We start from the raw sequence: 25,794 nt of genomic DNA, 5'->3' as shown, positions 1-25,794 counted from the left end.
GAAGCAAAGGGAGCCCCCAAACTTATAGCCTGAGCCACAGCATGCATGTCCCTGCTTTTCTGGGATGTGTGTCTGGGTTACAAACTGATTTAGCCAAGCCAGGTTAGACTAACCTACAAAGATTGAATCAATTCAGGCTCGGGCTTTTTGAATGTCTGTCCCTAGCCTAAGTGTTTTGTCATATTGACCACCTTTTTTTCCAGATTTTCCTGAAATGGCATAGGGGATGGTGGCACTAGCTCTACCTGCACACACATTCACAGCTTAGCACATGGCTTGAGACTGCTTCTCAGGGGGATTCTGAATGATGACAAGAAAATTAAACTGTTAAAGAGAGAAATGCATACTGCTTTCCCAGTGTCATCCCTAGGCACAGTTCTGAACTGGTTCAAGAAGATGTAACCATATAACTGTATTGTGCAGTATTTTTCCTTTTTCTTCTTCTCCCTTATTCAAGTTACTGTGGAGATTGTATTCGCCTGTCTTCAGCTCTTCCAACCAGTGGAGAATAAAGATAAGACAATTCTGGGTTCAACAGGAGGAATTAATTTTTCACTAATCTTGAAAAAGTAACTCAATTTCTCTGGAATTCTTTCAAACACAGTGCAGGTGTGATGAGCTGGTTCTCAATAATGAAGACAGCCATGTTACAACCACCCAGACTTTAATAAATAACCTATTAAAATTAGGAAGTAGAGATTGACCTACTCTAAAAACAATATACTTGGCAAGGTTGTCAATAACACTCCATTTATTTTACTCTACTCTGGTAAAACAATGCAAAACTAATGCTGGCTTAACCATCTCCTTGGGGATTTCCCCAGCACCAAAGAATCGTCGGGTGTGGTAGAGTCACCATGGCAGTCCACAGACCGACATGATAGTCACTTCCACAAAAAATTGCGAAAAGAAACAGAGTTCCCATGGTCATCTCAGCAGACCTGGAAGTGGACTCTTGTGTTTGTATGAGAACATTTCTTGGTTGCTGAGAAACTGTACTCAGACCCTGAACCAGAGCCCAGTAAAGTCAGCAGAAGGAAACTTGTTTGATTAGGTGCTAGAAGGTGCATGTCATAAATAGATATTCATGGTACCCGTTCTCCTAAAATTTAACGTTTGCATTAAATCCATCCAAATTATTTTTATTTTTTTTTAACTAAGTCAAGAAAATGTGAAGCCTGTCAATTAAATACAGACAGGAAATATTTTTGCAAATCCATATAAGCATGATAAGCCTCATCCTGAATGATTATACTGAAGGCTCATTAAACCCAGTGAAAACTGCATTTATGGTCTTGCAGGATTTTCAGAATGCTATCCAGATGGCAGTGCATTACTTCGGTACACACTGACTCTTGGCTTGGAAAGGAAGCATATGAGGAATGAAAATGGAAAACAAATGAAAATCTAAAAAAAAAGATGTAAATAAAAAGGAAACAGCAACTAAACCATGACCCAGATTCTGCAAAAAACACACTGTTTTCTCACATACAATATGTCCCCAAATAAAATACACACATTATTTTTGGAAGGCAGAATGTAGGAAAAAAAAGACACTTATAGTCATGACTGACTGTGTGACATACTGCATGTTCTCCAGGGTGCATAGGATGTCTGGGAAGTGTGGCACCAGGAAATTTCTGGTAGGGCGGTGCAAAGCTTCAGTCCCTGATTTGATTTGGTGGATATTTGGCCCAATTTGGTGGCCAAATCTCTGAATCGAATCAGGAGACCCTTTAATCTCTCCAAATCAAATCAGAACCCTCCAAATTGATTCAGAGAGATTTGGAAAGATTCAGACATATACACAGCTTTAAATGTTTTTTCTATATACCTAGAGGTACCAGGCGGCCTGTGAATGCTGTTATGGTGGGGCAGATGGAGTGTCCCACAGGAGTGTGGGGGGCTCCCTAGCAGGCTCAGCAGCAGACCCAGAAGTGGACTAGAAGCATTTCTGGTCCACTTCCTGGTCTGCCAGGGAGCGCGCTGGGGGGCCCCCCTACGCCTTCCCAGCTCGGCGACTGGTGCCTCCTCGGTCGGGGAGGGGCACCAGGTGTCCCCGCACAGCTGATCACTGAGCTGGGTGGGGGGACCCCAGTCTACTTCCAGGTTCACTGCCAAGCACGTGGGGAGCCCTCCTGTGAGACGCTCCATCCGCCCCATCATTGCAGCGTTCACGACCTATGCCTGGTACCTCAAGGTATGTAGAAAAAACATTTAAAGCTGCATCTATGGCCGAATTGCTGATTCTCTGAATCGGCATCAAATTTTCAGATTCCGATTCGGCTGAATTGAATTGGGGACAGTGATCTGAATCAACAAATGAAATCGCTGTCCCCGATTCAGACCACATCTGAATTGAATACAGCCTGTTTAACACACCCCTGGTGCCTGATGCAACCAGACTATCTTCTGACATGCCACACTTTCCAGACACACTGTCATACAGGGTTAGGCCCCAGATCTTTGCAAGAGCTAACAAGCAGTCCTAGCAAGACTGTTAGTTCTTTACTGTAAGTAGTTATTTATATAATGTCCTGTAAGCGTGTCATTCCCACATCACAAGCCACATCAGGATACTACCAGCAGCTCACTTGCTGCTTCAGGCACAGGTTATGTACTCAGCCAATAGCTACGGCTGTGAAAGGCTAACACAGGACTCTTCCATCTTGGCAGCCGTATGGTATTCACAGCGTCTCCAAACTTGCCTCTTTTCCAAAATAGATTTCCCACTTAAAGCATGCACCACAGCTTTGGAGGGCTGATTTTTTGGGGGGGAAAAGTTGTGTATTGTGTGTTAGAAATTATTGTATACACCTGACTAATTTTATGTGTATGGATGGTTCTGCTGACTTCTGTGGCACTGCTTATACATATTAAGAGCATGATTAAGGCCTCCATTTTTTTGTCTGTCTTTCTCTTTCTCTGTCCTTTGGTACATTAAAAATAAGCTTTACAAGTCTTTGTAAGTCCAAGCTTTTAAAATAGTTGCTTCTTTTCCTTCCTAAATTGGTTTCATTTTTATAATCTGACATTTCAATGAAATCCTGTGAAATCATCCTGCACTCTCTCCATTGAAATAGAACTACTTTCTATCACTTTAAATGAAATGTAAAAATCCCAAATGAGCCTTTTGGCTTTATTTTCCCAATATTTTCATGTGACACCAATGTTAATGAAATGTTCAACAAAAATGCACATTATACAACTCCACCCACAATGATACATGGTTCAGACATGTGACTTATGTTTGTTACAAAGCAGCGTAGCTAGTAAATTACCTGCACTTTGATAATTTGTTAATGAGGATGAAGTCTGAATCACTTTCTTGCTCAGTTAGGTGAGAAGTTTATATCGAGTAAATGTGAAGCTCATTACCAAGCCTCTGCTGACTTAGTTTCTAATCAGTTAGGTCTATCCCTTGTCCTCAGTGATCACACTGAATCACCCAGACATGAAGTGTCTTTAATCACAAAGCTGTAGCACAGTGCTGTATAAACACTTTTGGATTAAATGTTTTCACATGAGGGTTTGGCTCTGAAAGATACAGATTTCTTGGTGCATATGAGATACTGAATTATCTATCTGCTGCTTCTTATAGATATTAATGAATGCGTAACAGATGCACACAACTGTAGTCGCAGGGAACATTGCATCAACACAATTGGATCATTTAAGTGTCTTCAAGAACTCAGCTGTCAGCCAGGTTATGAGCTCAAGGAAGGTCAATGTGTTGGTAAGGCAGATACTTTTTATATTTTAATTACTCTCACTACTTACGCTATGCTCATTTAAGGCCCAGTTTTGACAACCCTGTTTCTAACATTTGATAGATCCTTATTCCTTGAGCAGTCCCATGAATATCAGAATCTGTCTTCTCAGTGCTTAATTTTTGCATAGTTCTTTTATTGCAAACTGCTGATATCAATGTGGTACTGGTGGCAGATTGTCTCCCGAGAGGAGAGAGTTTCCAAAACTTAGGAAGCTTCTAAGGAAACTTAACATAATGTTAAAAAAAGAATCTTGGAAGAAATATAAATCTCAGGCTTCACTTCTTAAACCAGTAGCTTAACTTTTCCTGGGCTACTTGATTGCATGGACCATGGATCTGATCCAGTCTGGTATGAACACTATGCTTGTATTCTTTTGAACATTTATTATGGGTGTGGAGGTAAGACCTCTTGTCTGCCTTCTCACATGCAGGTCCCTGCCCAGCCCCGTGTGTAGGGGCCCAATGGAGAGTGTTCTAGATTTCCAGGTCACTAGGGACTGTACAGCTGACGTGATTCTCCACAGATTTGGGACCCCTTCCTTCAGTAAATGGAGCTAGAGTTATGTCCCTATTCAGTTTTTACTCAGGCAGTCTCAAAATAGATCCAGGTGGGAATGGGCTCCCAGCTTTACTGACAATACTGTCATGTACACATATGTATGCATTCATGTACATATACCCACATATAGTGAAATCCTGGCCCCATGGAATTTTGTCAATAGTCAATAGGAATTTGTTATGGCTTCTGTGTGTGAGGCCCCTGACAGACGTTAAAGTAAAATAGGATGGAATCTGATGCAGGATCCCAACAATTGCTCTTCCTGTCATGCCACATGTCATTGCTAGGACCCCAAGCTTCCCCTGTATTGGCAAGTACCAAGCTTGATCCCCTGTGCTCTCTCAAGTGGGAACCCCAATCAACTGATCAGATCCTCCAGCCAAAGGAGTCCAGGGAAGCCCTTGGCTCTGATGTACTCCTGCAACTGGGAGCCCTGGTCAGCTGGAGAGGGCCCCAACCATGGGAGTAAACTATGTGATCCCACAGCTGCAAGCCCTGATCAGCATATTGGAGCTCCAGGCTGGGGGGAACACATGATGTGCTCCTGGGTCTGGGAGTTTTGATCTGCCCTGACCAGCTGATGGGTGCTCCCAGCCTTTGGAGCACAGTGGAGTCTTGAAAGGATTCAGTATGCTCCAGAGGCTAGGAATACTGGCCACATATTCAATTAAAAGCATGATAGGAAACAACCTCAAAGTTATCACACTTATTTGGTATAATAACTTTGTGGCTTATTCCTTATTTTATCACACCATTAACCAGTTAATTACATATTAAGTATAATGTCTGCCAGAGGGCATATACACAGATGAATGAAATCACACACATTTACTAGGCCTGTGTGAAGCAGCTAGTATTCGCTTCGGATTCAGATTCGGCTGATTCAGGGGGCAGTGATTCGATTTGGTTATTCGAATCATTGTCCTGAATCGATTCAAAGAAATCTGATTCGGAGATTCAGCTGCTGCCAATTTAGCCGAATCTCCGAATCGCACAGGCCCCATCCCCAGCCCATGCTCTCAGCCCCACCTGGCCCCAACTTTGGCTCATTGAAAAAAAAAGCCTCTACTCACCGGCTGCTGCCAGGCAGGGGGATGGGGAGAGATCTCTGCTGCCCTCTTGTTTCCCCAAGCTGCGTGGGGGGCTCTGCCATGAACTCCCCAAACCCCACCCACTGTTCCAGCCCCTGCCATGGCTGCCCTGCCTGCCCCAGCTCCCAGCCCTTTTTAAAAAAAAAATAAAAGCCCTGACTCACTGGTTCCTGCCCAGTGGGGAGGTGGGAGGGATCGCTGCTGCCCCCCACTGACCCACATTGCATGGGGGGGCTCTGTCACAAGTCCCCAGAAGCCCCAAGACCAATGCAGCAGCCGGTGAGTTCAGGGTTTTTTGTTTTTCTTTTTTAAAAGGGCTGGGAGCTGGGGTGGGTGGGGCAGCCAAGGCGGGGGGCTGGGAAAGTGGGCAGGGGTCAGGGGGCACTCAGGGGAGCTGTGAGAGCAGGCAGGGGATGGGGCCTGGCAGGGGTTCCCCCATGGTCTCCTCGTCCCTCCCCCAGCCCCCACTTCCCCCCTACTTACCAGCATGGAGTCCGGGTTCAACTCCCTGCAGGGACTGCCCAAATTGCCAGAAGTCTCCGAATCTTTTCCAAATCAATTCGGAGAGCTTCAAATCAATTCGGACCTTTTAATTGGTCTCCTGATTCGATTTGGATTTGGAGATTCAGCCACTGAATGAGGCTGAATCTCATCTGAATCAAATCGGCACCCAAAGCTTCACACAGCCCTAACATTTACCCGCAGTGAAATCCTGGCCCCATGAAAGTCAGTATGATTTTTGTCATTGCTTCAGTGCAGCTAACTCTAAGGAGAAGAATGTCCATCTTGATCTAGAAATAATATAATATATTTTTGTAGACCACTATCTTTGATATGTTTGCTTGCATCTGAAACTTCAACCTTGCAGCAGAGTATAGGCTGATGACTTCAAAGAGGCTCTGAAACTGCTGACATCCACCTTTTTGGATCTCTTTGCAGACCTGGTACAAATGCAAGTGCAAAATCTTGAAGTCTGTTAGTGTGCAGCCACAAACTAATATAATTTATATATACTACAATAACACCTTTCCAGGCCTTTTATAAATCTGACATTTCATAACCTCCTCCCCGGGAAAAAAGCAAACAGGGAACAACTGGATGCCAGGGCTAGAAAACACTGCAGCTGAATTACTTGCAAATTGGCGTCTTTATCTTTATTAACAGACATTGATGAATGTGCGAAAGGAACTCATAGTTGTAAAGTAAACTTTGTATGTCAGAATACGGAAGGATCATTCTATTGTGAATCAAAGCAGCGATGCATGAATGGATTTTTACAGGACCCAGAGGGTAATTGTGTTGGTAAGTGTGACTACAACAGTATATTCAGAAAGTGTACAGCAGTACTGGGCAGATTCCTTATGCTCATCCTGTTCAGTGGGTATACATTGATCATGTTTAATGTTCCTTAAATCTTTACTGAATTCTGTCTAAATGTTGCTACTCTTTGAAAAATAATATTATATTAGATTTGCAGACAGTTGAGTTTTAAAATGCTGCAACAGCAGATTCTCTTCAGCCCTAAATTTACTGCATAATAAATCAGAATAAAAATGAAGAAAAATAAATGATAGCTAGAAGAGTGAAAGAGTAGATTAATTTAGCAGCTGATATTGTTATGCTAATAGACTTTCTCTTCCACAGATATTAATGAGTGCACATCACTATCAGAGCCATGTAAACCTGGATTCAACTGTATCAATACCGTTGGGTCCTACACATGTCAGAGAAACATGTTGATTTGCAGCAGAGGTTATCATTCTAGTGAGGATGGATCCCGATGCATAGGTAAGAATCAGACTACAGAGTCTAAGTGCATTATCATGGAGAAGAAAAAAATTATTTCATTTCCAAAACAGTTTTTTGAAGCCATCAATTTCTATAGTTTGCACTTGCTGGAGAATTGGGAGAGTTTTTTGTAAATAAATATTTGCCCTTTGTTATTTTCAACTGCATATGGCATTTCCCACATTTCACCCCGGAACATATCTGATTCAGTGATTTGTTAGTCTCTCACTCTATTTTGTATGGCATCTTCCCATGACCTGATATGATATGAAGCATTGGCATGCAACAGGCAAGAACCAGTGAGTCAGCCGATTCAAAAGAAGCCCTAATAAGACAGATATTCCTTGGAGCACAAGAAATGACTGTTTCCCAAATTTTGAGCATAAGTTCTAACTTTGTGTTTGTAGAAAATGGCCCTGTGCACACAGGGTCAGACATTCTCTTGTGCTTGTAACCTCATGTACTTTATTACACCAGGGCACAGTGGGTGAGTTATGCTAGCAGATCAGAATGGTAAGATTTTTCCACCTGGTTTGTGCTTAATAGTGTGAAGGACCATGTAAAGTGCAAAAGAAAGAATGGGGAGCTTGATCTAGTATTTAGGTAGGAGTGCACATAACTGCAGGAAATGGAACATCCTAATTGGAAAGAAATGGAACAGAAAAGGCTGATGGTTCCTCAGTAACTTGCAGTCTACACATACACTGCTGCCTATCCTTGGAATGAACAAGGAATGCAAAATGAACAAAAAACTGCCTTTCCATGAGCATCGAGATGGGTGAAAAAACAATGTATATCCATACTTTATTTTATGACTAGGAAAAGCCAGGGGTAAAACAAAATATCTGTTGAAAGGCTAAAAGGAAGTCTCAGAGAAGCAAATAGTGGTGTAGGGAGCAAGCACAGGTCAAATGAGCCTCCTGTACTTCTCTTGCCCTTTGCTAAAACGGCTGCATACACCTAGCTCCTCCAGGGGAGGAAACAGGCAAGCTTTTGGCCAGACTTAAAGACTGGGAATTTTTAAAAATAACTAGACAAAGGGGTTAGAAAAGCTTCCCAGTTCAATTGTAAAGGGAGATGGGCTTTGTGCCATGAAAAAAAGAGCTGCACTTTCCCTTCCTTTCTTATCATTTAGCAAGCAGTGAAATATCCCAGCTGCAGCAAAGAGAAAAGGAAATACTCTTGTCCCTCATAATGGAAAGCATCAACACTGAAGGACGGATTCCCAGCAGGTATAAATCAGTGCTGCCTCAGTGATGTCAGGAAAGCTAAGTTGATTTGGCCCTAAAATACTTTTTGTAAATTTCTAGCTAATATCAGCACAGAACAAAAGTGCTGTACATGCTGGGCTTGGTCACCATGCTGACATTGCTGGATGAGCCATTTTTCAGTAAAGCAGTAGCCTTCCAAAATTCCAGAAGAGTTCAAACCACTACCAAAATCATATAGAATAGCTCCTTCTGTCTTACCTTTTGAACTGTAAAAATGCCAGACTTTGAAAAATGAGTCTAGTTGTCTTTTTATTTTCTTTTATGTTTAAATTTTTTAAAGGAAGAATGAATGACAGTATTTGTGCACCACTGGGTTGTAAGAGTGATGAGATAATATAACACAATGTAATTGTAGATGTTACCTTGTTAATTTAAATTCATGATAAAGTCTTAAGCAGCAGGTACAAGGCAACTCTTTGACTAACTTGGCACAACTAGAAAGTGCAAAAGTCTGCCTTTCCCTTCAGTTTATTTAATGTCAAAAAACCTCTGCCACATGCAAGCTCTATGCCTCCAGCTATGCCTCAGTATTTAGTCTAGCTGTTTTCTGGTATGGTTCCATTAAATACGGGAGGTGTAGGTAGAGGGAGAAAAAATAGCATATGGTTCCAATTTCCCCTATTTGTGATAAACTAGTTTCTCTAATGCATTACGATGCTTAATTGGACTTCAGATTCATATTAACTCAGAATAATAGAAATAGATCATCTGGACACATCTCTGCAGCAGAACTGATTCTGTGTGGTCATCTTCTGTTTAGACAATTCATCTTCCTGAATGTGTTCGTTTGTTCTAATTCAGCATATCAGTTAGTAACAACTGCCTCTTGCATTTAATTGAAAAATACTGTAACTATCATGAAATATAGCACACTTCTGACTGAATAATGTCCTAGAACTAATTAAAGGCTGAACACATAGGAATATACAATTTCACACAAACTAATGAAATAGCTGTACAAATGAATTAATTGAAAATAAAACTGCTAATTTGCAGATTTAAATCTGTATTAAAAACTCCCTAATGTTTATGCTTGATCTAATCTGAAAGAAAATGAAGAGAAAGCATTTAGATAAAAATCTATACCCCTTCCAGGAATTCATTCTGGGGTGTGAGGATGCCCCATTGCCACCCTAACTGTAGCACTAGTAGTCATTAGAAAAGTGTGATTCTGTGTTAAGTAAGTGAACTAAACTAATTACATCTATTTGTGGGTCCCAAAAAGCTTACTTAAGTTACCCTTAAGTGAGCCTGGTTCCCAGCAGACCTGTACGAGCAAACGTCCATACTAAAGATTGACAAGTGACAGTTTTCCTAAGATTACTTATCTTCTTCCAATATTACAAGAGCACTGTTCAGGGAACCCATCCATCTTTTGGTACTTCTGAATGGAAATTGCTCCAGTGTCTGTTAATTTGAATAGAGTAGCCAACCAGAAGAAAATTCCAGACCTTAAGATTGCCCTCCCTATTAAAGAAGGCCCCTCTAACATTAAGAGGAGGGAGTTGGGATCTCCATATCCAGTAACTGAAGATGTATATTTGGAAGTGGATGGGATAAGGCAGATCTCAAGAACTACAAATAAGTCGATAAATGCTTAAAGTTTTTTAATGTTCTGCTGCTGAACCTTTGGACACTTGCCTGCAATTGATAGCTCTCTGATCATGGTGAAATGCATGCACAGGTCCCTACTAGCTTGTGTTAAATCTCTGAGCTTGTAGATGAAGGGTGAAGCAGAGTCTACAATTAATCACCTATGAATGGAAAAGGATTGCCTAGTGTGTTGGGATTGAATTAATCATAGAGGGCTGAAAAACATGCATTTTCAAGGCTTGTGTTGGGTGAGAGTGGGGAAGAGGATCACACTGAAGTTATAAGAGAAGGTAGACAAGGGCAAGTAGAAGGGAAACTAATAGGAGTTCTGGCTAGTTCTTATATTGCTATAACTAATCTGTCATAATGTTCTGTCTCTTGTAATCAGTCCATGCTGATAAAACCACTGAACATCAGGATAACATGCATATGTTTAACAGATTTAAATGACATAGCTTGAACATAATTGCATCTCTTTTACATGGAGTAAAATGCAAGGTTCTCTGGGACATTTCCATAGTGGTGTTTGAAATGAAACATTGCCTTCATTTTATAACAGGCCCTTCTTTTGCAAAAAACTGATTCCAAGGAACACAGCCTTATATGAAGCTAACTCTTGAACAGCAGAGTTGGGGGAAATAATTACCTTTCCTTCTGTGTCAGGAGGAAGTAACAGGGTTTCCATTCCTTTTTTAAAAAAAAATACTTGAAATTTCACCCTGTGGTTTAGCACTTCGTGCCATTCAGTGAAAAGCCACTGACTTCCCCTACCATATTTAAATTAATTTTTGTCTTTTGGTTTTATAGATGTTGATGAATGTCAGACTGGTGTCCACCGCTGTGGGGAAGGACAAATTTGTCATAATCTACCTGGAAGTTACCGCTGTGACTGCAAGATGGGATACCATTATGATGCATTCAGCAGAACCTGTATTGGTATGTAAGGCACATAGTGTAATGAAAGTATTGATTGATGAGCCTTGGACCTTGAGGCAGTATTTAGTACCATTGTTTCATGTGCATTCATTAGTACTGCTGTACAATGACTTGAAAGAGGTAATAGAATTGCTTCAGAAATGGCTTTCATTCATTGTGACCAATCACTTACACCTCCACAGTTCTTGTGTGTTACGGAGCTGGTATCCTCAGTTTAGCTCAGTTGCAACTTATTGATTGAGGTCATCTGCAAAGCACATTTCTATAGGTAGCATCTCCTTCTGCTGTGGGAATTTGTCTTTCTGAAAGTCCTTCTAGAGAACAGATCATGATAGAACGTTTTATATATATCAATTAGAGTACAAAGGCAGACAGTATAAAAACTGAGATGGTAGCATTTCATGTTCTACAAATCCATCTCTGACATCTTTAGAATATTCTTCCATGTTTCTTTTGGCTCTTCTTTTCACATAGAGTGCATATGTGCTTGTTATGTTGACAGATATTAATGAGTGCTGGAATTATCCAGGCCGACTGTGTCAACACACCTGTGAGAATACTCCGGGGTCTTACCATTGCTCTTGTTCTTCTGGATTTCGGTTGGCATATGATGGGAAGCATTGTGAAGGTACTGAGTCTCGTTTTGCTTTGAAAACAAACTTTGCAATGCAGAAAAAGAGGGATTTTAGGGAAAGGTTTTGGGTGGCATTGAATGCAATGACCTGTGATTTGTGCATGCTACAGAGGATTTGAACACAGAAATTTCACAATCAGAGCATTCACATACTGTCTCTCAAAATGCAATGTGAAATGTCTATTAAACCTTTCACACATATGGAAAACGTTACCATTTGTAACAGTTGGTGATGAGTAACAGTTGTCCACTGAACCATAGATAAAGTGTTCAGAGACATTTATTAGAAAAGGAAGTGAGTGGTACTTTTTTGCCTTTGCCTCTTGCTGTCAACCTCTTTTGTAACTGCATCATCTTTTTTATTCTGGTGCTTGAAGATAAAGAAATGAAGTTGACTCTGTTGTCATTCTGCCTTTGCTTTCGAGCAGCCGTGTTTTCCCATGGCACAAGTTAAAGCTTTCAGGCTAGTTCTTATTGTTGAAAGAACTTCACTGGGGGAAAGAACAGCAGCATGAGAGATCAGGCACATAGTAGTTCTCAGACATTCTGACTATAAACAGATATTTTTGTTGCGGCATCAGCTATACTGGGATCTGTCCCGGCACAGCTGATCCTATTCATCAGTAAAAACAGACATCACCATTTTCCTGCAGGGTTGGGCCCCTGCTGCTCCTGTAGAGGATTCCTGGGGCTCACATGTCAAGTTGCCACATCCCAACAGGGAGTGCATATTTGCAACTCCTCATGGGGGTCCCTTCTTCCACACTTGCAGGATTCACCCCAGTTTGGGGCACAGCAGCATGATATTCACATCCCAGGAATTCTCTGCAGGGAGATCCCCAGGGTGCAGATCAGTAAGTGTGGGGGGGAATCGTCTGGGAGTTCTCTGCGCCATACCTGCTTAGGGTGCAACAGCACAATATGAATGCCCCATAAATTCCCCCTGCAGGGGAATTCCTGGCCCATGCAGGATCATGCCCCTTAAGCTCCAGGAGCACCTGCCCAGGACAGCTCTGGGCCGTCCATACTCTCCTGCCATTAAGCAAAGGAATCTGAAGCAAAAATAAAAGCAGCACAAATTTATATCCTCTATTGTTGCAGCCACAATATTGGGCATTTGCAGGGCAACAGCGAGCACAAATGTCTGTTTGGCTTTTGTGCCGTTATAATACATTTTATGGAAGCACAAAGAGTGATGTCTGTTTCCAGCCTAAGAGCTGCTCCTAGACTGAGTGGGAACATCTCCAGTAGGTGTATCAGAGTGGATGCATTTCGCATGTTATATTATGTGGACACATCTAAGAAAAATCCAGGGAAAAATTCCTGATCTATTTGTCTTCTCTTGCTAGGCAAGTGGATGAAAATAGCCACACTTATATTACACAGGATATATGTTAATATTAGAGCTAGTTGAAATTTTTCATTGTAAAGGCTTTTCTTCCATGTAAGATGTCTTTCAGTGAAACAAAAATTTCCTCAGAAATGTTTATATTACTTGAAACTTTCTAAGGTGAAAGTATGAAATGAATAACTTCAAACTGAAACAAAAAACAATTTTATTCTTTAGTTCTGACAAACATTGTCTCATTTTAGTTTTTTCACAATGTTTCAGAAGCAAGTCAAATGGAGCAAAGTGGAAGAAGGGGGACAAAAGGCTGAAAAAATCTTTTCTTTTTAGATTCAAATCAAACAGATAATATGATAGTGGTAGAAACTGAAACATTCATTTTGTGCATGAAATGAAAATTATGGTCGTCTTTGAATTTTTTTCTAGAAACGAATTTCTTTTTCCCATCATTTATGATCTAACTAGTTAACTGTGTAATTATGGAAGCGGCATAAATCATTATACTTCCAACAAGTAGGCCTACCAGTAGCTGGCAGAAACTTTACCTGTGTGCAGATTATTCTAGAATTTTCTGCTGTCCTCCAAAGGGTCTGGTCTTAGCTTTTGTCAGAGGCAGGGTACAGTGGTAGATAATGCTGATTTTTTGTGGTAATACCTGTTTTATTTTTGGTTACAGATGTGAATGAATGTGATAACAAACCGTGCAGTCAAGAATGTGCCAATGTCTATGGTTCCTATCAGTGTTACTGTAGGCAAGGGTATCAGTTAGCAGAAGATGGCCATGCTTGTAAAGGTAAGAGGATATTCATGTGGTTTGATACTTTTGGATAATGTAATTATTTTTGGGCTGCAAATAGTGTCTAAGGATAGTTCTGAGTTATGCCCTGCTGTAGAGCAGTGGTCTCCAAAGTGGGGTGCACGCCCCCCAGGGGGTGCGCAAGACAATCCGTTGGGGTGCGGGAAGAAAGTATTAGAACTTCTATTTCTATTTCTATTTATATAAATATACATATATTGGGGGTGCGTGCTCAAAAATTTTTTACTGGTAGGGGTGCGTGATCAAAAAAAAGTTTGGAGACCACTGCTGTAGAGCTACAGAGGGCTAGTCCAGCCTCTAGCATTTATTGGAGTAGAAGAGTGGTGCTTAACATTTTTGACTGGTGTGCTGGATGGACAATACCTGTTCCCTCTGTGGGTCAGATCCAGTCACATAGAGCAGAGAGAGGGGGCAGCCCAGCCCCGATCCAGCTGCATGATGAAAGGGGGCTTGGGCTGGCCCCACTGGGGGAGGGGGCGGGGAAGGCATGTGGCCCAGCCCCCATGGAGAGAAGGGGGCATGGCCTGGACTCAGGTTGGGGGTGGAGAGGGATTGTGACCCAACTTGGAACTAGCCACATGGGGGAAGGGGCATGGCCTAGCTCTATGGGAGGAAGAGGGCCTGTCTTAGGCCCAGCCTGGCCGGGCAGAGAGAAGGGGGCTTGGCCTGGCCTCAGGAGGGGGAAGGTGACACAGCTTAGGCCCACAGTTGGGCCATGGAGGGGCAGGTTGTGGCCTAGTTCAGACCTGCCCCATGGCAGTGTGGAGAAATAGCAATACTGGCACTGCTCCCTCACCCCCAAATTCCCAAACCGTGGGGAGTGCTGCAGGCTATATTCCAAGGCTTCACAGGCTGCATTCAGCCTGCAGGCCAGAGGTTTAGCATCCCTGGAATAGAACAATGCACTGCCCAGGCCTCCTTTGCTAGAGCTAGAGGAACATGGAGGCAGCCAAAGCACTAGTGAGATATTCTCTCACAGTATATGTATGAGTGAATAAGAATGGAAGAGTTTCAAGCAGTCTAACTAAAATCCCCTTCCCTTACCTGAACAACAGAAAACAGAATGGGAGTGTTTTTTCTCGGCTTTTGGTTTTTGTTTGGTTATCCTAACATCTATGTAGCAAACACCTGACAAACACTTGGGAGAGAATCTCTCTCCATTTTTTCAAATAAAAAGTTCCCATAAAAGTCCTAGAAGAATCCTGAATTTGGAAAGCTACAGGGGATCAAATTCCAAACTCAGTTGTGTACTGGTTTATTGCTTCTCTCTATTATTTCTAACTTGTCAGATGCTGATTTTCAAACAAGAATAGTGGAGGCAAGACCATAGTATTTTAATACCTTAGAAAATATTATGAACTGTCCTAAAGCAAGGTCAGACTTTCACATTGGCCTTCTTACTAAAGATCTTGTTTCTGATGAGACCATGCATGACATCTGACACCACCTGTGACAAAGCCATAAATGTCCTTATTTTTGACTATCCTCATTTAAATTTGTCATTTTTATTGTGAGTAATTATTACATTTGTAATTATTTCATTCCAGATATTGATGAGTGCACACAAAGTGCAGGTATCCTTTGTACTTTCCGCTGTGTGAATGTTCCTGGTAGTTACCAATGTGCCTGCCCTGAGCAAGGATATACAATGGCAGCAAATGGAAGAACCTGTCGAGGTAGGAATGAGGTGCAAGAACTGGAAAGATGTAACAGTTATCTAGTCACTCCCATTTGATACCATGATAATCATTAAAAAATCAACTTTTGGCAATAATTTCTACATATCAATATCAGAAGGCATCAGTTTTCTCTTTCCATGGAACAAAAATACAACTGTGGCAACTACAATATCACTGTGTATGCACCCAGGCAAACATTTTCATATTCAAGTGTCTAAAGCGGGGGTGGGCAAAATATGGCAGGTTTGGGTGCAGGTGGCAGCCTGTGCCATAGCCCCTGCAGCTAGTCCTGGCGTGCAGCAGAATTGGGGTGTCATGATACTTGGACTCAGCTTCCCCACAGTGGTGGCTCCTTCTGGCTGTCACTGCCAGTATCATTGCCACTGCTGGACCTGGCCTTGCATCCTGGACCATCCATCCCACACCCACTTCTGGGGGCACTGGATAGAGTAGGATGGTGGGCAGGGTCTCCATGGAAAATGGACTGGGACCTCTGTGGGCAAGGCAAGCTCGACTGGGTGGATGGAATGTGGCTGTGAGTGGGCAGGAAATGGCATCTGGGAGCAGGACAGCCAACTCTCTAACTTGCTTTCCAGCCCAAATAATTGCCCACCCCTTGTCTAAAGTTGCATCCCTGGGGAAAATTCATACCTCAGGAAATCTCTTCAGTGCAAGTTGCAGGAGTTCAACACCCTTGAATTACAACTACAAACTTAGGTAATGGGCACACATGCAATATTCCATGAGTTACAGAAGTTTTTTACCCTATGTCAGGTGCTTCACAATAACTGTGTGTGAATGTGGTAAATGAAAAGCTAATGAAGCTCATTAGGGGATAAGTTATTACATCCTAGCCCTCATTTGCCAAAGGGTAAGAGCCACGCGTCCAAGTAGTTACCACAAGCCAGCTTGACATGTGGTAATGCCCTACTGTCCTTTACATCACAGTAACTTGTCTGCACCCTCATGCTTTGTTGGGCATCTGACTTTAGGGCCTCCAGGCTTGAAAGTTCTGGCTCAAGGGAACATTAAGGTAAATAACATGTGAAATAAGCTTTCCCTCAAAATCACAGAAATGTTCTTTGGGGAACTATGTGTTCATCTGGTGTGCAGCTGTTCCTACTTGAAATGAAAAAGAAATGCTGCATTTTCAAAGGATGCACTATTTGTGTAACAATGATTATGAAGATCTCATTATGTTTATGCACATTAATGTAGTCAGTTACACTCACTGGTCACATCTACACCAGACGCTGACTGTGCAGTCATTTAGCACTTGTATAAACAAGTGCTAAATGACTGCGCAGTAACCTGAGCGACTGTGCAATAGCACCAACGAAAGGCTTTTTCGTGACACTAACTGCACTGTAGCACCGTGTCACAGGTTGTATCGTGTGATGCTTACAGGGCAGTAGTCTTGGGCTACTGTGCAGTCAGTGTCTTGTGTAGACGCAGCCACTGTCAAGTATTTACTGACATCCTAATATCTTCCCATACTGCTTAGTCCCACATCACTCAGGCTCTAATATTTCTCATCAGCATAAATCAGGTGTAACGTCACTGAAGCCAGTGGAGTTATGTTGTACAATCCTGCATGAGCTGAGAATCATGGTCTTGTGTGTGTACTTTATATGACAGTCAGAGTAAAACATTCTCGTTCTCATACAGTGGATTTGTAGCTTTAACTGTACTTCATACACTTCTGTTATGCACTGACCTTGTGAGATGCTGCTCTTTGTGCAATAACTATCATTTCCCCAATGTTTGTATTTGAACTGATGATCTCCAAAGACTGAGTCACTGCAGCTTGGGCTGACAAGCCAGGGTCTCTGTAAGCAGGAGTGACGGTAGGCCTGTACCCTGTATGAATCAAGGCTAGAGGAGGATGTTCAGGGGGCTGCATTTGCCTTGTTTCCATCATCTTAGGAAGTGCATTGTATGTCATTTTAAACCACATAAAGGGACCCCTGTGTTGTGCAGAAATAGCTGTACTGAACAGGCTATGCAGGAACATTTGAAAAGTGAAGTTTTCACAAATCTGTGAAGTCTTTCTATTTTCATCCATACACCTGTGTATCATGATTTGAATATGCAAAACTACCAGGTATCACCTACTACAAGAATATAAACTGGCACTTAGCCATGCATAAATATGTGCCCATTGTTCTGCATGGATGCCTGTATGACTTCAGCATGTGCAAACCTAGACATTGAATAATGCCAGATGTGTGTGCACAGTTTTCAAGCCTATGTGGAGACCTTTTTGAAAATGATCACGAGCATTTCATTTGCAAACAGTCTGAATTGGTATAAATTGGTCCAAATTCAAGGAAGTTGGATCAATTTATACCAGCTGGGGATCTGTTCTTCAACATTCTTCTTTTACCCTATCCTTATGGTAAAAGTGACTAATGGCACTTGTTTCGTACCATTTCTTTCATGGCATTTTTCACAGCACTGTGAACTCAGACAGATCACTTACAGCTTGTCCAGTAGCATCTCAGCATATGGATTCTTTTTACATTTCCCATCAGAGCCAAGCTAGTGATGTGAATTTTTTAATGTCATTAGTTACAATATGTTAAAAAAAAATCTTTTTCACCTGGGGGAAGTTTTGAGAAATAGAAAGGGGCCTAATTTATTTGATTCTCTCATAGTTCCCATTGCGTATCTCTTCTTGTTGGGCTTTTAAACCAGGCAGTAGGGCTGTGCAAAATTTTGCTGGGTGTTTCGTTTCGAAGCTGTTTCGACGCACTTTGAGCTTGAAACAGTGAAATAGAAATGAAACAAAAGGCTTTGAAACGGCTTCAAAATTAAACGAGGGCACTCGAAACATTTCAAAATGTTTCAGATTTCGAAGCCGGGCTTATTTGGCTTTGGTGCTGGTCCCAAGCGGCAGTGGCAGTCTCCTCTCGTCCAGCGTGCAAATCCAGGGACCGCACCTCCAGGAGGGCTGCAGGGCTGTGTTGGACTCCCTGCCCAGCGCCAGGGATGATTGATGTTTTTGCGAGTCCCAGGCATCAGAGGCAGCCTCCTGTTATCCAGCACACAGATCCTGGGGCTTGCACCCTCGAGAGGAGTCCAGCACAACCCCACAGCCCTCCTGTGGGTGCAGGCCCTCAGATCTGCACACTGGATTGGAGGAGGCTGCTGCTGCCGGCAAGTGTCAGGAGTTTTGCTTTGAACAGTTTGAGGTGTAGTTTCCCAGAAACCTCTGCACTGATCTCCTTCAAACTTGGTAGGCTTCATGCCCTCAGAAGGATCTACTGTCCCTGCAATTTGCATCTGAATCAGGCAAAAATTGACAAAGTTTTAGGCATTTTCATGATTCCTCATTATAGCCTATGGGCAAAATATCGAAACAGTTTTGACTAAACGAAACGGATCAATGCTTCAATATGAAACGATTAAACGAAACGCTCACCCTTCAAAATGGCGAAATGGAAGTTGAAACGAAGCAGTGCTGTTTCACACAGCCCTACCAGGCAGTGCTTCATGCAGTTCTTTATCCCAGAGGCTGGTGCGGAACGAAAGGCTGCAGTTTTCCTTTAAGAGTCATTTTCTTCTATGACAACTGGCAGAATTGCACAGCACTCCACAGTCCACGTGGTTTGACTGTTAACATTTATTTCATTTTAAAACCTCTGTGTGTTGTCTAGACATTTCAGAGTACGCAATGTGACTTCAGAATCTTTGCCAGTATTTTCTGCTCAAGTTGGACTCTTGTTATTGCATCTGGTTTTCCAGTGTGTTCAGTATCAAAGTTTAGTCTTTTGAATTTTTATTATTCAAGTAACACTGCTTCTGCCCTAGGACATTAAGCATCTTGCAGTTTGCTTTTCTTTGCAAATCTGTGCTGCCTTCTACGATTTTTGTCATTAGTGGAAGACATTTATATTCAGGTTAAATGTTTATGATCCAATTGTCTTGTTTTAAACTGTTGTTCATAAGTTCCCATTATTCAAAATATATTTAGAGGCAGTTCCTCATGGTGTCCTCAGATTCATCCATGCATAGAGTTATTCAGGAACAGATATTCTGCTTTTTCTTTGGATTGGGGTAGTGTGAAGTTATGTTCATGTGTAGACAAGTTCTTAGACTGAAATAATTTGCCCTTTTCCCTCTTAAAAATTAAGGAAAAGGGCCTGTTTGGTGGAAATACAGCCTAGCTATACTGTACTTGGGCTTGTCTACACTTGAAATTTGATGTGGATTGAGCTTGGTTGTTAATTAAAGATGAGTCTTGAAATTACTGCTATTGAATTGTTTTGTTCTGCTTCCTTTCTTCCTAGTTTACAATATAGTTTGCATCTTGGATGTACTGACACTTCAGGAGCAAGAGAAAAAAACAACACAAGTAGAGACATTTCTGTCTAGATTTTTGTGACAAAATAAAATATCAAAATAGAAATATGAAGAGTGAGACAGTAGGCTCTTTGGTTCTCCATTGGTTATTAAAGCAATCCAGCATTGCATCAGACTTGCTTGCTATGTGGTTAGAGCAATTAGGTTCACAGAAGTTTGTGAAAAAAGACTTGCAAAGTGCAGGGAGACAAGCTAACCCTGACTTAGCAGTCAGTAACAGACCACTATTTGATTGCAGGATGGCTGGAGTATATAAACCGTTCTCAATGGGTGGTCAGATCGAAACAATGAAAAGGCTGCAGGCTCCTTTACAACAGGGTCCCTGCCCTTCCCTGTGTCTTGTACAATGACAAGCATGTTGTCAGCTCTTAGGTATAATAAAGCATAATATCTGCAAGCAGGTAAACTAGCAATCTATTTTAATACACATTTATATTTTAGCAAGCTGTACTACACCATAACAAACTGTACTACACCATAACAAACAAGGAGCATAGGAAGCAGTTTCTGTGCCCTTGGTGGCAGTGGCAGCAGTTGCAGATGGGACAACTTTCTTGTGCCCCTCAGAATCAGTGTCTGAGGCTGGTGCCCCCATTGCCCGGCCCTAATTATATTGCTTCTCCATTTGGTGAAGCATGCTGCACGTGCGTGGAGCTTCTCAGGAGCGGATCCAGGGGGGGTGCCCTACTTTGATTCCCGGGCCATCCAAAGTTTAAAGCCAACTGCCTGGCAGTGGCAGCAGCATTTTTATTCAGGCAGCAATGAGGGAGTCCTTCATGGCTGATTATAATTTATCTGAATTCTTCTAAATTCTTCATTCCAGGTGTTAATGCCCCTCTCTCCTTTTTAATGGTCTGAATTTTCCACTAATCAAGCTAGCCTTTATTTTGCAATTCAGCTGCTCCTTGCAATGTATCTCCTATTTCTCAGCCCTGAAAAGTGTTTTTTAACTTCATCTAAAAACATTAATTCAGGTGCAGAAACATTAACTCAGATGAACATCAGCTCAGGTGTAGAAATAACTTAAATGATCCACTGTCAAGAAACTCAAGAAGGCTAGAGTTTGTTTTATTAATCTGAAAGAGATGTATATTTAATTATAATGACAACATAACTAAATAAACAATATTTTTTGATTTTTTTTTACCTAATTTGTTGTGTTTTGTATATATAATATAAGATATAGCAAACTAATGCACATTCTAATAAAGTTACATTTGTTTTTGCTTCAATCTTAAACTGAATAATATGCCCCTGCATCCCTAGCATATTAGTAAAGCTTCTAGTTTATTTTTACCTGGAGAAAAATGTATATTGTGTTATAAGTGATGAGGCACCGCACCATCTGTACCTTCCTTTTCAGAATCCTAGATCTGTTCATGGAGCTACCAGAGACCAACTGACGTGTAAAATATATGTCTGGATTTCAAATACCTGCTTGTTGCTGTTGTATTTATTACAAATTGTGTCCACAGGCATCAGGCACAGTTATTAGGCTAATCACACAGACGCAGGGAGCTAAGATCCTTCAGATCCAAAAACACATTCTCAGCCACACAGGCACATACATACTCTGGCTCCCTTGCTCCTTGCTTGGATTCATGCTTTCATGATTATGTGTATTCTTTTGGATTTGTTGCTGATTTCACCCATGTTTTTCATTACCAGATATTGATGAATGTGCACTAGGAACCCACAACTGCTCATCTGCAGAGTCTTGCTATAATATCCAAGGCAGCTTCCGATGCCTGTTGTTTGAGTGCCCTCCAAATTATAGAAAAGTATCTGACATGTAAGTCTTCTTTTATTTCTGGAGTTAACAGAGCTTCCACACCCTGGAGCTGCTGGTTTATTCAGACTGTTCTAGTGTATGGTATTTGTAACCTGCCCCTTGGTACTGTGTTGCTCCTGGGCTGTCCAGTGAACTTTTGCTGCTTCTGTTTTAGAGCTCTCCACCTTAATAGACACATTCAGTCCAGTCAGAAATCTGTGCCACATTCCGTGGGACTATCACTAATAGCATAGCAGGATCTCCAGTGCTGGGGCAGCCCAGGGCTTCTCAGCTCCTTGGCAATTGTCATAGCAGGATTCACCAAGTTGCCAACTCCCCACCTGGGGAGCTGCCCATGGTTCTGTGCAGTTCAGGGATCCTTCAGAATGAACCTACAATGGGCCAATCTGTGGCCCTCCACTGCTATAATGTAATTGAATCTGGTGTATGTTACCCTGAAAAAAATAAGGGTAAAACTGTACCAGCACAGGTGTTGTCTGTATGCAGCCTATGCCATGGTAGCTGTTCGCGTCCTGCTGCCTAGTGGTGAGATATACATAGTAAGAAACAGCCTAATATATCCAACACCAACAGAATAGGTGCTCATCCACCCACTCCAGCTCCTGGTTTAAGGTATATCAGTGGACAAAACAGTGTAAATTACAGTAGTGCAAGTATGTAGTAAGTCCATTCTCAAGTTGTAGAAAGTCTCAGGCACTCAAACATTTATTTACTGCTTTCTGGAAATGAAACAATGGGTCAGCAATTCTAGTGGGAGAACTTGGCTTCCATTCCTATCTTAAGAGTTAAGGTTTAGCTGCCTTGTAAGTATGGTTGCTTGAGATTTTATGAAACACAATCAGAGTCTTGCACAGTCTTCAATGAATCACAGATTCCCTTTCCAAGCACTGTGCTGCACACAGTATGACTTTTGTCTGTCTTTCTGTATATGCTCATTGTGAGGCTTCCAAACAGCACTCTTCATGTCCATAATCTTTGGTTTGCTGTTGTACTCTCACAATTACATCATTTAGAAATGTTTTGTGGGTCTTGTAAAAGCAGAATAAGCAGCTGCTAATTATACAACTGAAGTTTGAGGCTCTGCTGTATATCTGTCTAATACATGCCACAGGCTTCTTGTGACTTTGCAAATCATTGAGATGTGAATTTCCTAACTCAGTTACTGTGATACTGAAGATTCTTGTTTCTGTTCTCTCAGGAGGTGTGAACGCATCAATTGTTTTAATTATTTGGATTGTCAAAATACTCCTGTGCGCATCACTTATTACCAACTGAACTTCCAAACCAATATTGTTGTCCCAGCTCACATTTTCCGTATTGGACCATCACCTGCTTATGCTGGAGACAACATAATCCTAACCATCAACAAAGGAAATGAAGAAGGCTACTTCAGCACTAGAAAGCTTAACTCCTACACAGGCATTGTGTATCTTCAGCGACAAGTGAAAGAACCTAAAGACTTTTTGTTAGATGTTGAAATGAAGCTATGGCGTCAAGGAACATACACAACTTTTCTTGCCAAAATTTATATATTCATCACAGCTCATGCTTACTGAGGCATGTATTGACATTGAAATTTATTGGTGCTCTGCTCTTTAACCAAAGCTTATTACTGTGGAACTGACATTTAGTGTATCTAGCCTTTATATTATTTTTCTATCATTGCTTCAAACTTTTTTATTGGTTGTATAAATTAACTTAAGTTTTACTGACCTATTTTCTTATGTAATTCTTTAGATGAGTGAAGGAAGGGGTTTAAAGGAAAGTCGTGTGTAGTATACTAGAACCTTCTCTTAGAATTGTCCAGTGAATAAAGTAGGCTTAGTTACATCTACAGGGTATTGCACTAGAAAGGAAACCAGTTCACTTGGGAGTATCAGTTTGAGCCAGTGACAAGGAAAAGAAAACCTTGAGCAATTTCCTTTTAAGGTGTGTTGTATAAACTGGTGGTTTACTTAGCTGGTGACTTCACTGAAACTTCTCTACACTCAGATACTGTAGTGATCAGGGCACTATAAGCATGTGGACAAAACAACTAGCTGACATCAAGTTGAAGGCTTATTTTTTTGCCCAAGTGTATTGCCTAGAAAAAAATTAATAAAGCAACACCCCCTCAACTAACAAAAGTTGATTGCATTATCATGTCTTACTTCAATGGAATTATTCATATGTTTAAAGTTAAATATCAGCAAGACCAAACTTTAGGTGTGTGTTGTACTAACTCACACTGCAGTTTGTAGTTTGAACTCATCTCTGCAAAAACCCATTTTATTTAGGTTGCTCTAATCACAGATCAGATGTACTATAATTATTAAAAGAAAAGTCAGAGATGACTCATGTAAGCAACCACCACACCTTATTCAAAAGCATGGGTATGCAACTAGTTTGTAGGTGACAACATTAAATAAACATAAGAGGAGTGACTTCTGTTTTCCAGGAAAATGACCTCAGGGGAAAATGCTTCTTAAATTGGCAGGTTGTAGTATGCCATTTAGTGACAGCACAACCCAAGTTTCAAACTGGATTTCCTCTTTTTCCATAGGAAACTGGATGAGGTCCAAAGCTGAGGGCCAGATGTGGTAGTATGTACTACAATCAAAGCATCTGATAGAACGTAGAAATGAATATCCACATTTTTTAGTGGCTGATCTTACTGAAAAGCCTCAATGCTTTCTGAGCAACTTTGATCCAGGTTATTTGGCAAAATGTTCATAAGGAAAAATATAACCACAATATATGGCTGCTTACTACACTATAGTTTAATAAGCCATTCTCTGTCCTACACTAGATATTTTGACCATTGTGCACTGTATGTAAAGTAACAGGAGCCAAGCTTTATGACTTTTTCTACAGAAGCAATCAACAGTTTTATTACCATATTGTAATATATTAACTTTGTTTGTATGAGGGTTTAAAATCATATAAATGCTACCTATGGGGTGACAGGGGAGATGTATTGTATTCATTATATCCCAAGACCAATTTCTAAAATTACAAATAAGCCATTTTTATTTGGACTTTTTTACAGATAATAAAATGTAAACATTTTTGTATCTAACATAAAGTCCATGACTACAGAAAATGAATTATTTTCATTCTCTAGCTGAAAGTTTGGGGTATCTGCTAATTTTATGCATCAAATTTATGCTTGCTACTCTACCAGATTCTTTGTAAAAGTGATCTTCCTCCACATGACTTCTGCTTTCCATAGTTAATAGCCTTAAGAAATTAGCAGCAAAGTGCCAATTAGAAAACACAAGTGTATCCAGTTCATAATTTCAGTTAATGTATATCTCCAGAAATGCAGCAATGAGTTGAAGAGTCTTTCAGATGTATTACAAAGCCTATGTGTAAAACAGTGATAGTGTTCTCCATGTCCCAGTAGGGCACATCAAGAGTTGCTGAAACCCAAAGTTTTCCATCAGCATTAGAATTTGATTGAATGTAAATGCCATTCAAGCTGTGGCAGCCTTTGCTGTCAGAGAATTAATGGACAAACAATTTGTTACCAGGAGACCTTCTGCTGACTAAAAACAACCCAGTCAATCATATTAAGTGTCTGGCAGTTTGCAACACTGACTTTTCATTTTCTAGGACAGGTAATTGATGAAGAACATTCTGGAAAAGGTTCTGCATACTATTATATAGAAAAAAAAGTGGTGGTGCTAAAAACTGTGTCTTCATCAGCCCAGCATCCTACAGGCATCCAGACAGGAGAAAATGGGAACTTTGCACTACCTGTCAGAGAAATGCAAAGGCCTGTGGAGGGTAATTTGACATTCATTTTTTTCCTGGGCAACCTAAACAGCCACTTGCCTCATTCTAAAGAAAAAATATATATATACACTCCCTATATACTCCCTGTTTGTTTTCAGTAATGGGTGTTGTGTAGGTGAGGTTAATATGGTATTTCACTTTCTCCTTTCTCACATCAGCCCAGTGTTGTAATTGCCTCAACATGGGCTGATGCCAACTGCAGGTCCTACTGATGTCAACTGCAGGATTTGGGCCTTATTGCCTGATTCAAAGCAACTTCAAGCCAATGGATGTATAAAAATGCAAATGACAGTCAACCCCATAGTGTTTGCAGCTGTCCCTTAAACAGCCACTGGGTGGGCTGGGGCCACAGTGTTTGCAGCTGTCCCTTAG

At 41.2% G+C, this 25,794-nt stretch overlaps 1 protein-coding gene across 4 annotated transcripts in view; it reads left to right on the top strand.

The window, feature by feature from the left end:
- Nucleotides 1–24,709, top strand: part of FBLN2 (fibulin 2) — a 250,793-nt gene extending 226,084 nt beyond the window's left edge. For all 4 annotated transcript variants that reach the window (XM_019505060.1, XM_019505061.1, XM_019505062.1 and 1 more), the window contains 9 exons: nucleotides 3,602–3,736; nucleotides 6,587–6,724; nucleotides 7,067–7,210; nucleotides 10,882–11,010; nucleotides 11,513–11,638; nucleotides 13,669–13,785; nucleotides 15,357–15,485; nucleotides 21,522–21,645; nucleotides 22,844–24,709. In XM_019505060.1, coding sequence (XP_019360605.1) covers nucleotides 3,602–3,736; nucleotides 6,587–6,724; nucleotides 7,067–7,210; nucleotides 10,882–11,010; nucleotides 11,513–11,638; nucleotides 13,669–13,785; nucleotides 15,357–15,485; nucleotides 21,522–21,645; nucleotides 22,844–23,201 — 1,400 coding nt within the window. In that variant the 3' untranslated portion in view covers nucleotides 23,202–24,709. The remainder of the gene's footprint in view (nucleotides 1–3,601; nucleotides 3,737–6,586; nucleotides 6,725–7,066; nucleotides 7,211–10,881; nucleotides 11,011–11,512; nucleotides 11,639–13,668; nucleotides 13,786–15,356; nucleotides 15,486–21,521; nucleotides 21,646–22,843) is intronic.
- The last annotated feature ends 1,085 nt before the right edge of the window (nucleotides 24,710–25,794 follow it).

The sequence above is a fragment of the Gavialis gangeticus genome, unplaced genomic scaffold (genome assembly GCF_001723915.1).
Source record: "Gavialis gangeticus isolate Ggan-Ray unplaced genomic scaffold, GavGan_comp1, whole genome shotgun sequence".
NCBI classification, from domain to species: Eukaryota; Metazoa; Chordata; order Crocodylia; family Gavialidae; genus Gavialis; species Gavialis gangeticus.
Note: the sequence above shows the minus strand (reverse complement) of the source record. Positions and strands in the feature narration are given on the sequence as shown.